At 38.6% G+C, this 14460-nt stretch overlaps 1 protein-coding gene across 3 annotated transcripts; it reads right to left on the minus strand.

Annotated features, from left to right (window-relative positions):
- Positions 1 to 1884: 1884 nt before the first annotated feature.
- Positions 1885 to 13766, minus strand: rps24 (ribosomal protein S24). 3 transcript variants are annotated; one of them, XM_034185035.1, is made up of 7 exons: positions 13678 to 13766; positions 13031 to 13096; positions 12744 to 12953; positions 9010 to 9123; positions 8728 to 8730; positions 3579 to 3599; positions 1885 to 1965 (listed from the first exon to the last, which is right to left on the minus strand). In XM_034185035.1, the coding sequence occupies exons 1-6, from the start codon at positions 13678 to 13680 to the stop codon at positions 3594 to 3596; spliced, it is 402 nt and encodes a 133-aa protein (XP_034040926.1). In that variant the 5' UTR covers positions 13681 to 13766; the 3' UTR covers positions 1885 to 1965; positions 3579 to 3593. The 3 variants fall into 3 exon arrangements, with proteins under 3 accessions (XP_034040926.1, XP_034040927.1, XP_034040928.1); XM_034185036.1 differs by lacking the exon at positions 3579 to 3599; XM_034185037.1 differs by lacking the exons at positions 3579 to 3599; positions 8728 to 8730 and having other exon boundaries at positions 13678 to 13765.
- Positions 13767 to 14460: the final 694 nt, after the last annotated feature.

Raw genomic sequence — 14460 nt, forward strand, 5'->3', positions numbered from 1 at the left:
TCAGAGAGAAATAATGTATTAGTGCACTTTATATTAAATCACTGGCTTTGTTGGTTGCTGCTACATCCTACCAAAAACCCAGTCTGGAATGGATGGCTGACATTTGTTTTAGCCAAGGGAGTCCTCATGTGGTCAATCGGGTTAATACATCTACATTTATTAAGGAACAATTAGTCTAAACAGAACTCAAACATCTAATGTGCCTGGGATCAGGCTGCATGTTGCACTGGAAACAAAAAGTAACATTAGGCTGTTAAAAAAGTGCCTACGTTTTACTTTTGACTCTACACTCTTACAGGTGGTCCCTTATTTAAGAACGAAGGCAGCACATGATATATACATGCGGGTTGAAGTGCATTACAATCTGAGTAAAATGGATCGTTCCAGACCCGGTTCTGAACAACGTACCTTAAAACATAAAGTCCAGAAAATGATGCCTACTCAGCTACAACAATGACCTCAAAACCCCAGTGATCAAACAAGAAATCAATTAGAAGGCACCTGTGAAACCAAACTAGGGACAAGAAGCACATGAAGAGTCCCATTTTTCAAAAAACAGCATGTGCTGAAGTACACACTGACTGGCATCAAGAGAAATGGTGCAACATTTTGCAGACTGATGAATGCAAGATTGTTCTTTTCAGGTCCAGGGGCTGCAATTTCACAAATGACCCCCAAAAACCAAGTTCAAGCCACAGCACAGTGTGTGTGAAGACCTTGTTTTTATACAAGCAGCTCTCTTCTGTTAGCAAAGGTTATAGTTGTGCGTCTGTTACAAAATTTTTAACAGGTGAGTGCTAAACTAATTTTAAAAATGCTTGTCGCTGTTCAGCTTTGTTTATCGGTTTAAAAGTTATCGGACAAAGATTAATCGGAAGATAATTGGTCCGATAATGGTTTTTAAAGTTATCTAAAAAGATAATCCGATAAAGAAAAAATTATCTTGGATAATTATCTGTTATCGGATTATCGGAAGTGTGCCCACCACTGAAAGCAAGAAATAGAGGAATTGTGGAATGTAGTCCGATCATCCTGGGCTGGAATACCTGTTCACAGGTGCCAGAAGTTGGGCAACTCCAATTTAACACAGATTTGAAGCAGTTTTCAGAAACAGTGGTTATACAACTAAATATCTGTTCAGTGATTCACAGGAAAGCTAATTCATGAAGCATTGTTCACTTTGTATAGTAAATGTTTTTGTAGCAGAGAAAAATGCAGCCCCCCCCCCCCCCCCCCCCCCAACAGCCTAAAATGTATTATTCTTCACTTTCTGTAAAGTAATACATTTTTCATGTTTTCATTTAGAATAGAATGTGCAGCGTGCCCACTCACTTTTAAAAACACTTATTTTATGGGGCATCAGCCAAAATAAGCACAGATGATTATTAAGAATGGTTAGTGAACTTTCTTCCCTGAAACAAGTGAGAACAAACTAGGTATTATGGACAGCACACTTCTTAAAAACAGCAAAGCTTTGTTGATGAAAGTTCTGTCATCCTGGTAAGAGAAAGAAGTTTATAGAAACTGGATTTGTTGGTCTGCAAGAGAGTAGAGCAATTCTGTTGTAGCAGAACAACAATTAGGTCAAATTTATGATGGTCAGATTTTGCTGCGGCTGTAATGTAGTTACCTACAAAACTGCCGATTATCAAAGAACACTGGACTTGTTTAAAGGCCGGTTGCTAACCGCCACAAAATTGTCACACTGAATTGTGAATCTCTCTGTATTTTGTGGTATAAACAGAAAATTTTAACAGAAACACTCAAATTACCAAAATAAAGATGCATGGAAACTCAGTCCACACCCCTTACATGTGAATTTGAATATGTAAGATGTCAGAAACAGTTCTTGAAGCCAAAGAGGAAAAATACAATAATTATTCCTTCCATTTTTTCCAAACTTTATTCGATGACAATATACAAGAACATCTTGAGCGCGGAGGTCACCCCAACTTTCCAGGCTCACTGTAGGAAGAAAATACAAAAGTATAAAAAAAAAGGAGAGAAAGTCAGTTCTATTAAAAATCAAAGTTAATCAACTAATCCAAGCCAAATACAAATTAAAATCACATGACAGCTTTTAAGTAAGACAGATGTTAACACTCATTACAGTTTGATGCTTTGTAAGAAAAAGATTTCAATATACAGTAAAACTCGCCAAACCGTCAACGTATAAACCGGATATTTGCATTCACAGGACAAAAGCAAAAGTCCCAATGTTTTTACATGGTTTTTGTAATAAGCAGAGTATATAACGGATTTTGTAGAACGGATTTTCGCTCACACTGGATAAAACATCCTGTGTGAGCTCAACATATTTTCATTAAAAAACCCCGGCATGTACCGGACAGAGCAGTCTAGACGTGCCCAGTAACAGAGGTATGAAATGAAGTTCAGCACTGATACTTGCTGATTCGAGGAAAGTGGGTACCATCTTTCCTCGACTAAAAGCCAGGGTGTTTGTTTTTTCAAACTGTGCTCGGACCTGGCACCTAGGCCGATGATTATTAACAAAAGGCTGCTTGCACTGTAATATGGTGTTACGTTTCACACACATTCCTGGATGTGGGTGAACCACACCGCTTTAAGATCAGAGGCCTCTGCTTGGCTGCGAACCCTCTCCGGAGCCTGATGTGCACCTGCTAAATGACTGAGACCACAAGCATTGTGATTTGTCACTTTTATGTTTTCACTCCTTCCTCTCCCGCCATGTTTCAATAGTTTTTGCAATGTGCCTGCTGATTACATTTCAATCATGGATCAAATACGTTTGGAAGAAAAGGCAGCAAATATGACCAACTTTACAACAAGGAGTTATTAAAGAAGAAGAAGAAGAAGAAAAAAAAAAAAAAAAAAAAAAAGACTCCAATGACCTGCAATTCATGGAGGAAAATTGTATGCACCGCATTGTTGGTTTGGACGACGACGATTGTATAAAAAAGTGGAGCTTGTTGAGAGACAAATTAATCCAGAAAGAAAACCCGATGTTCCTGCAGTAAATTGCATAAAGACGCGACAGAGAATTTTAAAGGGTCATGCGCACGTAAACATTGCATGGCTATGAAGTTACAGAAGTTTAAATCAGGCTTTAGGATTTTAAGGTACCACTCTGTTGCAGACTTAGAAAAAACAGATTTCATCTGGATTATATATAATGGATTTAATTATAACAGACACAATTCGGTGGTCCACCTGAATCCATTATATGCGAGTTTTACTGTAGTATCATTTTCCCCAAAATGTGTTTCAGTGAGAAACTCATCAGCAAGCATTTAGTTCACTCAAACAGTTAAAGTACACATGCTACACCCAAGTTGTGCTTCCATTAATTACCAACACTTGTTGCATACTTGTGTTTATTTAAATCTAAGTCAGGGCGGTCTACAGCTAATAGATAAATATTACAAAGTAAAAGTACAAAGGTAAAAGAGGTAAAAGGTACTGGAGACAGAAAGAAGTTTGAACATGGAAAAGGAGGACCAGAGGGCAAACTGGAGTGTGATATAGGGCATGGCATGCATGGAAAACATGTCTTTGATGTGCAACAGCAGCACACCATGCTTGTTCTGCATCTGTACCTGTAAACCGACACCTCATTTCTGAAAAATAAGTCCATTGGAAGCAAAATTAAGAGCAAAAAAAAAAAATTTTGAACAAAAGAAACATCAACATAGGAAATGAAAACATGCAAAAGCAGAGATCTCCAGATGGATAATTTGTTACTCTACTCTTATTGTAAAATATTTACTTCTAAGCCAGACAACCTATACTAAACATGGCTGGACATTAGGGGTGTAACCATACACTAGCTCCATATGATGATGCTTAGTACAACAGACCTATCACGATACACAGTTATATTACTGTTCCCACAAACTATGTAGCAAGTAATCTGTGGTGAATGTTTTAAATTTACAGAAAAATTATCCTGAACTATAAATTGTAATCATTAATGTTGACCAGTTATTTCAATATTTTAGAAATCATTTATGATTTTTACGCAAGAGGATGTTATTTCTTCTATCCAGTTGTTGACTTTTCATGGTGTCACAACAATTTATTATGCTTGTAAAAATATGATTCGACACAAGTTTTACAATACGTTTATCACGGTTCAATGTTACACCCCTACTGGACAACAACTAGTTCTACCCAGTTTAACTAATTACTAACACGTGACAAATCAAAGGGCAAAAAAACTGAACGAGTGGACAAACGCAATACTCCATCCACAGGGCATGAAGGGTCACTGAATGCTTTGATGGGTATTAAAATGATTTGACTCATGCTGTAGCCTTTGCAGTTACCAGATCTCCAATCAAATGAACATCTATGGGAGACCCAGGGGGAGACTTTGGACTGATACATTCAACAGCAATCACCATAATCAAATCACCAAATGGAAGCGCATCTTTTGAAGACTCGTGTCCATCCAATGCTAAGGTTCACTGATGCCGTTTTCAGTGGCCCAACTCTTTACTAAGACATTATATTGATTTTTCCTTTAATTTGTCACCAGTCTGTATATGTACTGGCACAGTTCTGTCACAGATCCAGTTAAAGTAACTTCACACCAAAGGTGGTCTCCTCATGCCAGAGTTAAAAACCACAAATTAACAAAGAAACCAACTTTTCAGTACTCTTTGAACAAGGCCATCTTTGCAATGTGGTCCACACATTTTCAATTCATGCTGTCATTAGTACAACAAGAATATTACTCAACAGGCGAGTATTATTAAGTCAAATCCCTCCCTTCTGGATGCTTCATTAAAACTGAAAAGCACTGAATCAGTGGTACCCAAACTGGGGCAGATAATTTCAGGGTTAAAGCTAAATTATAAGGTGCTCACCATCTACCTTTTTATAGAAACCATTTTGTGATTGCATTCTAGAGTTTAAGGTAAAGCAAGGTGGAGACAATGAAGAAAACAGCAAATTGTTCTCCTGCTGAATAAGATTATATTTCATTCACTAATGACTGCTGCTCTTTTCTAATGGAGCATCATATTTACTTTGTCCTGAAGTATTTAAATAATGTTAAATACATTTTAAGGGGACAGCTTTTCTAGAGCTTTCACTTTATTCAATACCAATTAAAATCTCAGGCTGTAGCCATGATCTGAAATGGGGGTCTTTTTTTTAGTGAAAGTGGATCTTTTTCAGCAGGGGGTCTAAGATTTAGGGTTTTGATGTACTGGGATGCATTCTTGAGGTTTTTTAATGACTATTTTCTCACCCCAATCCCCCTGAATTTAGTTGTACTGCTTAATGTGTGTTGTATTTGTATTTTCTTTCACACATTTTCACCTTTCCTTTGCCTTTAACCGAAACTGATATCACAACCTACATGTTTGTTTCATAAAATTACTCACCACAGGAGCCGCAATCATTTTCATATTTTTTGCTTCCCTCATCCCAACTGACCTGATTTTAAAGATGGAACCCCAAAAACAGACCCAGTTATGCCCTAGCTTAGACATTACATTAAAAATAAGACTGCTTCACATCCCACTTTAGCTAAGCAGAAAAGTTACTTATTTTTATATGGCTCATCAACTGAACTTAGTCCAGAACTATAGTAAAACGTAGGCCCAGAGTAATATTAATTTTAACATTTTAGTTGTTAAAATTACTACTGTTATGAAAAACATCTTCAAAAGTAGACCTTTAATCAAGGGGTGTTGTCGAGAGCATGTCCCCCTTGACACCCTTTTTTGGTTTGGATGCACCCCTGGTTTGCGGTATCTGACCAGGAGCAATCGAGAATTTGCAAATTTATGTGGAAAGCGTGACCTGATTGAGAGATAAAAATGTTTTACCAGTGCATTTACGTCATGCCGTCACAGAGATTTTAAGGGTATTTTGGGTTAATAAATAAATAAATAAATAAAAACGAACAACAAAACTTTAGTGTTTGTTGTTGTGTTGCAGGACTGCAGCTTGTTTTTAGTTTAACCACAACAAGGACACTCACAGAAACACTCAGACCAGACCTTAAACCTTCTTGAATATGATGCCACAAGCTTGGCACACCCATCTTTGGGCAGTTTTGTCCATTCCTCTTTGCAGCACCTCTCAAGCTCCATCAGGTTGGATGGGGAGCATTGGTGCACAGACATTTTCAGATCTCTCCAGACATGTTTAATGTCTGGGATCTGGCTGGGACAATCAAGGACATTCACAGAGTTGTCCTGTAGCCACTCCTCTGATATCTTGGCTGTGTGCTTAGGGTCATTGTCCTTCTGAAAGATGAACCGTTGCCCCAGTCTGAGGTCAGGAGTACTGTGAAGCAGGTTTTCATCCAGGATGTCTCTGTACATTGCTGCATTCATCTTTCCCTCAATCTGACTAGTCTCCCAGTTCCTGCCGCTGAAAACATCCCTATAGCATGATGCTGCCACAACCATGCTTCACTGTGGGGATGGTGCCTGGTTTCCTCCAAACACAACGCCTGGCATTCACACAAAAGAGTTCAATCTTCGTCTCATCAGATCAGAGAATTTTGTTTATCATGGTCTGCGAGCCATGTGCCTTTAAGAAAGAGTGGCTTCTGTCTGGCCACTCTACCACTCAGGGCTATTTGGTGATTGCTGCAGAGATGATTGTCCTTCTAGAAGGTTCTTCTCTCTCCAGAGGAGTGCTGGAGCTCTGACAGTGTGACCCTGGTCAGAGTGGTTCTTGGTAACTTCCCCGTCTAAGGCTCTTCTCCCTAGTTCTTTCAGTTTAGCTGCACGGCCAATTCTAGGAAGAGTTGTGGTGGATCTGAACTTCTTCCATTTACGGATGATGGAGGCCACTGTGCTCATTGGGACCTTCAAACCAGCAGAAATGTTTCTGTACTCTTCTCCAAATTTATACCTCGAGACAATCCTGTCTCAGAGGTCTACAGATTAATTCCGTTGACTTCATGCTTGGTTTGTGCTCTGACATGCACTGTCAACTGTAGGACCTTATACAACCCCTGGCAAAAATTATGGAATCACCGGCCTCGGAGGATGTTCATTCAGTTGTTTAATTTTGTAGAAAAAAAGCAGATCACAGACATGACACAAAACTAAAGTCATTTCAAATGGCAACTTTCTGGCTTTAAGAAACACTATAAGAAATCAAGAAAAAAAATATTATGGCAGTCAGTAACGGTTACTTTTTTAGACCAAGCAGAGGAAAAAATATGGAATCACCCTGTAAATTTTCATCCTCAAAACTAACACCTGCATCAAATCAGATCTGCTCGTTGACATTGACCCTACGTGTCTTCTTGCAAGGAATGTTTTCGCAGTTTTTGCTCTATGGCAAGATGCATTATCATCTTGAAAAATGATTTCATCATCCCCAAAAATCCTTTCAATTGTCCAAAATATCAACGTAAACTTGTGCATTTATTGATGATGTAATGACAGCCATCTCCCCAGTGCCTTTACCTGACATGCAACCCCATATCATCAATGACTGTGGAAATTTACATGTTCTCTTCAGGCAGTCATCTTTATAAATCTCATTGGAACGGCACCAAACAAAAGTTCCAGCATCATCACCTTGCCCAATGCAGATTCGAGATTCATCACTGAATATGACTTTCATCCAGTCATCCACAGTCCACGATTGCTTTTCCTTAGCCCATTGTAACCTTGTTTTTTTTCTGTTTAGGTGTTAATGATGGCTTTCGTTTAGCTTTTCTGTATGTAAATCCCATTTCCATTAGGCGGTTTCTTACAGTTCGGTCACAGACGTTGACTCCAGTTTCCTCCCATTCGTTCCTCATTTGTTTTGTTGTGCATTTTTCGATTTTTGAGACATATTGCTTTAAGTTTTCTGTCTTAACGCTTTGACCAGTATGTTTGCCTTTAACAACCTTCTCATGTTGTTTGTATTTGGTCCAGAGTTTAGACACAGCTGACTGTGAACAACCAACATCTTTTGCAGCATTGCATGATGATTTACTCTCTTTTAAGAGTTTGATAATCCTCTCCTTTGTTTCAATTGACATATCTCGTGTTGGAGCCATGATTCATGTCAGTCCACTTGGTGCAACAGCTCTCCAAGGTGTGTTCACTCTTTTTTAGATGCAGATTAACGAGCAGACCTGATATGATGCAGGTGTTAGTTTTGGGGATGAAAATTTACAGGGTGATTCCATAATTTTTTCCTCAGAATTGAGTGATTCCATATTTTTTTCCTCTGCTTGGTCTAAAAAAGTAACCATTACTGACTGCCACAATCTTTTTTCTTGATTTCTTATAGTGTTTCTTAAAGCCAGAAAGTTGCCATTTGAAATGACTTTAGTTTTGTGTCATGTCTGTGATCTGCTTTTTTTCTACAAAATTAAACAACTGAATGAACATCCTCCAAGGCCGGTGATTCCATAATTTTTGCCAGGGGTTGTATGTACACAGGTGTGTGCCTTTCCAAATCATGTCCAATCAACTGAATTTACCCCAGGTAGACTCCAATTAAATTGTACAAACACCTCAAGGATGATCAGTGGAAACAGGATGCACCTGAGCTCAATTTTGAGGTTCATGGCAAAGGCTGTGAATATGCACTTATGTAGATGTGATTCATTTTGGCTTTCAGGGGGGGAGACAACAGAAAAAAACTGTTTGGGAACCACTGCATTGTCATTTGTTACAAAATGGCCATCTAAGGTTGTCAAGGGAGCTGTTAGATAATTTCACTCCTGGATTATTTGCACACTGTAGTTAGTCTATTTATGATTTTTTTTTTTACCTTCTACAATTCCAGAAGAACATTTGATGAAGAGAAAGATGAAAAGACATTAAAAGAGACGTGACAAACAAAGATCAGCAATATATGGAATAAAAAAAAATAAAATACAGAAATGAATCAACTGAATGGCACCTCTTACTGATGTCATTTTAGGTGAGAACACCCACCCCCCAAACAAAACCATGATATAAGATAAATTTGATTACCGAATGCTATGAACAGAAACTGAAAGGAATACTTAAAAACAGACAACCACAACAGACTGAAAAAAAGTTCTTATACCTTTTTGCCAGCAGCGCCAACACTGGCCTTCTTGATGCCCCGTACTTTTTTCATTCTGTTTTTGCGTTCTTTCCGCTGTTTCCTTGATGTCTTCTTTTTCTCATACAGACCATGCTACAAGAACAAATGAAGATAAATTTATTAGAACATACAATGTGATAAATACTGCAACTCAATGGCTCACCACCTCAATACAAGTAGGAGTACCAGACCAAAAAAAAAAAAAAGAGAGAAAGATTTATTTTTAATAATGCATTTCCATTTTTTGATTTGTCAGTTTTTTCGTTTGACTGCTGCATACTGGCATGTGGGTGATGTGGCAACTCCTTTCCCAGTCACCAGTGAAATCCAAAAGAATTATGTGGTGCACATGAGAAATATGACTCCTCCACACAAAAGACATTTCATTAAGCTTAAAGACTGACATCTGTCCATAAGCTTTAAATTTCAGATGCTTCTTTATTCCAAGGCCCACTACATGCCCCCACCACCCACCCCCAAAACAGTTAAAATCTCACTAATGAAAACAAACTGCTCCATGTAAACAATGGTCCAATAAATCAGCAGCACTAAGCATCTGAGCTAAGCAGTAGGGCTGCAACAAACGATTATCTGGGTAATCAATTAATCTGATTAGCGGGGAATTTTAAAAAAAATGTGCCAGGAAAACAATTTTTCTCTCCTTCCATCACTTTATTTAACAGTAAGTCCCTTCGGCTGCTCCCTTGTTTGCACTCGGGGTCGCCACAGCAAATCCAAGGTGGATCTGCATGTTGAATTGCCACAGGTTTTACGCCGGATGCCCTTCTTGACGCAACTCCACATTACATGGAGAAATGTGGCGGGGTTGGGATTTGAACCCGGAACCTTCTGCACTGAAACCAAGCGCATTAACCACTTGGCCACCACCCCCTTCATCATTTTATTTAACAACAGAACATTATTTGAAAACTTAAAATACTTGAAAATCAACAAATTGTCAAATGTCCCTAGGCTGTTTAAATATAAAATAAGAATAAAACAGTTTATAATAAAGAACAAAAATAATTATTTCAAATGGCATTGCTTTATCAAAGTGCTGAGTTGCCATAAAACAACATTGAAACATATAAATGTTATAAAATACGTATATGGTGAAAAAAGAGGTATTTTATTGCTGCAAATGAGCAATTAGCATAACCAGTTAACCATAAAGCCTAAATCAAAAACTGTAGCCTGATTCATTATATGTGCAACATTCTCTGTATAACTTGTAAACTATGTGGTCATTTCACAATGACACACGTGACTCATCCCACATCTCTCTCACACTCACACACACACACACACACACACACACACACACACACACACACACACACACACACACACACACACACACACACACACACACACACACACACACACACACACACACACACACACACACACACACACACACACACACACCGTATCTGAGCAAACTTTGGAAACATGAAGACTTTCAACAGTAAAATAAAGCCTATAAATGAATTTCTGGAGCTATACATCCAGAAGTAGCTCGTTTTATGTGAAGACTTTGACAGAGTTTTTTCCGCTGCAGCATCTGCGGGGGGGGCACTTCTGCACAAACAGCCTGGCTGAATTTTTAAAAACTACCTGAGAGCACGGCAGAGTGTGACGGCGCTGTCAGAACACTGATGGCGCGGCGGCGTCGTTCCACTGTCTGGGGAGAACTCGGTGCTATCATGTTTTCTGATTGTCCGCTGTGTAGAGTGTGGCAGGAAAAACCGAAGACGCTTTCTCGCGAGGTGCGAGAAGGATTTGAACGTTTTAAACTAAGAAAAAAAAAAAAAAGAGCCACTTGTCCGGTCGGACAACGATTCAGAGCTATTACTTGTCCGATCACATTTTACACTTGTCCCGGACAATCGGACAAGTATTAATGTCGATGGTAGGACTTTGACAACATTAATAAAAATAACTGTCGGTGCTGTTACTGTTCTTTCTTTTTCTTTCTGCACCTCACCTTGCTGCTCTGGGAGACGCGCAGTCTGAGCCTCCCGTGCCATGCGAGGTCCGACTTGCAAATGTTGCAGTTAACAAGCGTCTTTGCGTTGTTTAACGTAAAGTGCTCCCACACTTTTGAAGTCTTAACTTTGTCTACTTGCATCTGCCATATTCTAACTGTGTAGTTCTACGAAACAGCGTCTGATCTGCTCTGTGCACTGGTCGCTACTGGCGTCAGAAGCGGCCAGCAGCTTCTGGCGCCATAATCGCTCAACACAACGCATCGATGACGCAATGTGTTGCCAACGCCTGTTGTAATCGATTTTTATCGATTCGTTGTTGCAGGCCTACTAAGCAGGCATGAAAATCCATATTTCAGGAAAAATCCTGAACATTCTCATGCCCGAAATGTTTCACAGAAGCCTAATGTGCCAAATAGAGTGGATGTTATGGTTCATATGGAATATGAACCATAACATCATATTATGGAATATAAAACATTCTGATATAATCCCAACTCATATTTGTCAAATGATGGGCAATTTTCCCCTCACTATATGCATAAAATCAGGGTTCAATTTAACGGCGTTCTACACAAAACACACACACACCCAAAGTCATCACAACTTTTTAAGAAGTGCTGCCACAAAGATCACAACAAACCAAAACATTGCAGCAGTGTATTATAAAAATTACAAACAAAAAAATAACATACCATTGTGCATATCATTCAGGAAAGGCTAAATGGGTTGTATTCAATTATGTCACATTTGAACATCAAAATGTATTGACTGAATGGGGACCCCATCAAATAAAGGGATTTTTTTTTTTTTTTTAACTCTATAGAGCTTCGGGGACTCAAAATTTGCAAGCCCCAAATCCAACCCCGGAAAACTTATTTTTACTTTACTCGTGACACTTCAAAAATTTGACAACACTGGACCCATTCAATCTGCATCACTGACTTCACTCAGCAATGGCCTCAATATGCACACAAACACTCTGAATGCCACAACAAACTAAAATAATCATTCTGTCATTTTCCACCCCATGAACTGTAGTAAAATAAAGTACTATACAGGCATTAGGTCTGCAACTGTTGCCTTTAGCCTCTCCTTGTAGCGAGTAAATATTGCTGTAGCATTGGCGGGGCATCAAAATGGAGTCATTGAAAGTGTTTTTTAAAAGATATTATGAACGTTTATTCTTCAGCATTTATCTGCAGCGGGTTGCCCCATAAAATGGTGTTGCACGATGCATCATGAGTAAAAACAATTTTGTCTACAACCTAAAGATATTTGGGCTATTGTCAGTGAGAGGAAACAAATTATGAAACCATAAAAATATTCACATTTAAGAAGCTCAAATCAGAGAATTTTTTTAATGACTACAAACAAATTATGAAAATAGTTGAATTGATTTAGCAGTCAATAATCATCAATTAATTGCTGCAACGTTAACATGTGCATAAGCACTTTTATGGCTTTAATATCTCAGGAACACTGCAAAACTACACACACACACAGTAAACCTTTCTACCTTTTAAAGTGGCAATAACATGAACACAGCACCACAACCATATTCCTCAGTTTTGGGTAAGAGAACTATATGTACCCTCCAACAAAATCACAGAGAATCAATCGTTTCATACCCATCATTTTAGTGCTTGAGGAATATCATGGTGATGCTGGTGGAGTGCACATATGGAACTCAATCCATATTTTACGTAAGGACTCATGACTCACCCTGGCCAGTCTGTGTTTAGGCTCATTCTTCTTAGCGTAGTCTAGACTGTCATACACCATGGCGAAACCTGTTGTCTTGCCACCACCAAACTGAGTTCTGAAGCCAAAGACGAACACTACATCAGGAGTAGTCTTGTACATTTTGGCAAGTTTCTCCCTGATTTCAGTCTTAGGGACTGTAGCCTTGCCTGGATGCAGGACATCGACAACCTACAGAGAAGGGAGAGACCATTAAAAGCCATGTCTATTAGACACATACTGATGTGAACAACTTTTGGATTTCTTACCATTTGCTTCCTCTGAAGCAGCCGGTTCGTCATGAACTTCCGGGTCCTGACTGTTACTGTGTCATTCTGTAGATGGAGCAGTGAAAACTTGGTCTCAAAAAGTTTGAACTTTCAGTCTTTAACTGTAGCTGAAACATCCAAATGGCATTAATTTACCAACGATAACTGAGGTGCGTTTCAGTGTCACCACTTCTCTTCTAAGCTTCCAACACAAAACCCCCTAACGCCTCCACAATACAACTCCTTTAACAAATGTGAGTTGTATAATTAAACATTACTGCTGACAAACGAAGGCCTGCTACAGCTTACAGTACACTGTAAGCTAACGTTAGCTACACACCTATCAGCAACTTATTAAAAAGTGCTACTTGTGGACATTACTTGGTTAAATTGTAGTAAGAATAGTTAAAACGACAGCAATTACAACATGAACTATTATGAAATAAACTGACGTCTGAAAGCAGCCGATAGCATTCTACGGACCGTGACGCCTTATTTGTAATATAATGCTTCGTGCGTTATTAATACTGACGTATAACCATAATGCGGACTTCAGTATTGATTTGGTATGCATGAACTGTGTTTTAATGAATGGATGGCCTTGATGAAATACGGATTTTACTGGTCATTTTGCCAAAAACACTCACCATCTTAACGCCAGCCTCGCTGAGAGACGTAGAAAAGGAGGAAGGACCCGTTGGTGACCGTGATAATGCCTGTACAAAATACAGCGAGTACGTACTTCTATTGCCTGACTTAAATAATAATAATAATTTAATTCAAAAGAAGAAAACGAAAACAACTCAAAATCAAGACGGCAGTAAAAAAAAAAAAAGATTTGACAAAAACTCAGGAATATACGTGAAAGCTTAACCAGCAGTGAAACAAAAGCTTCTAGTTGATTCAAAGTAATTCTTAAACAGCCAAACAATATAAACTGGAACATCTGACGAGTTTATATTGGCTATGACGTAACAGTTTAATTTTTAATCAGTCGTGCAAAGTTTTTCTTTAATTAAAAGTTAGATGTAAGAAAAAACATTTTTTATTGGTTAGAAAAATGATTAGGATTGTTGTATAAATGCTAAAGTAAGAGCTGTGTCAAACATGGATATTTTTCTGACTATAGTCCTCTGTTAAATCGTGATTAAAATCTATATTCCCAATCTGGATAAAAAGTGAAAACAGCAGCCGCGGTTCCTCAACTATCCGCTAGATGTCAGTCGTTCATGCCAGAGCAGGAGTCACATCCAACAACGAACCTATTTTTGATTTAAAAATTAAAATGCGCTTGGCGGAGGGGGGCAGTCGATAGGTTTTGAGTTACATTGGTGATCTTATAAAGATTAAGAATATTCTGTTCAAAAGCTCCCAAGTTGTGCAAAGATGACAAAAAACAGCAACTTTCTACCTGTGGTGAAATGCACAAT

This window comes from Thalassophryne amazonica, chromosome 13 (genome assembly GCF_902500255.1).
Source record: "Thalassophryne amazonica chromosome 13, fThaAma1.1, whole genome shotgun sequence".
Taxonomy (NCBI): Eukaryota; Metazoa; Chordata; class Actinopteri; order Batrachoidiformes; family Batrachoididae; genus Thalassophryne; species Thalassophryne amazonica.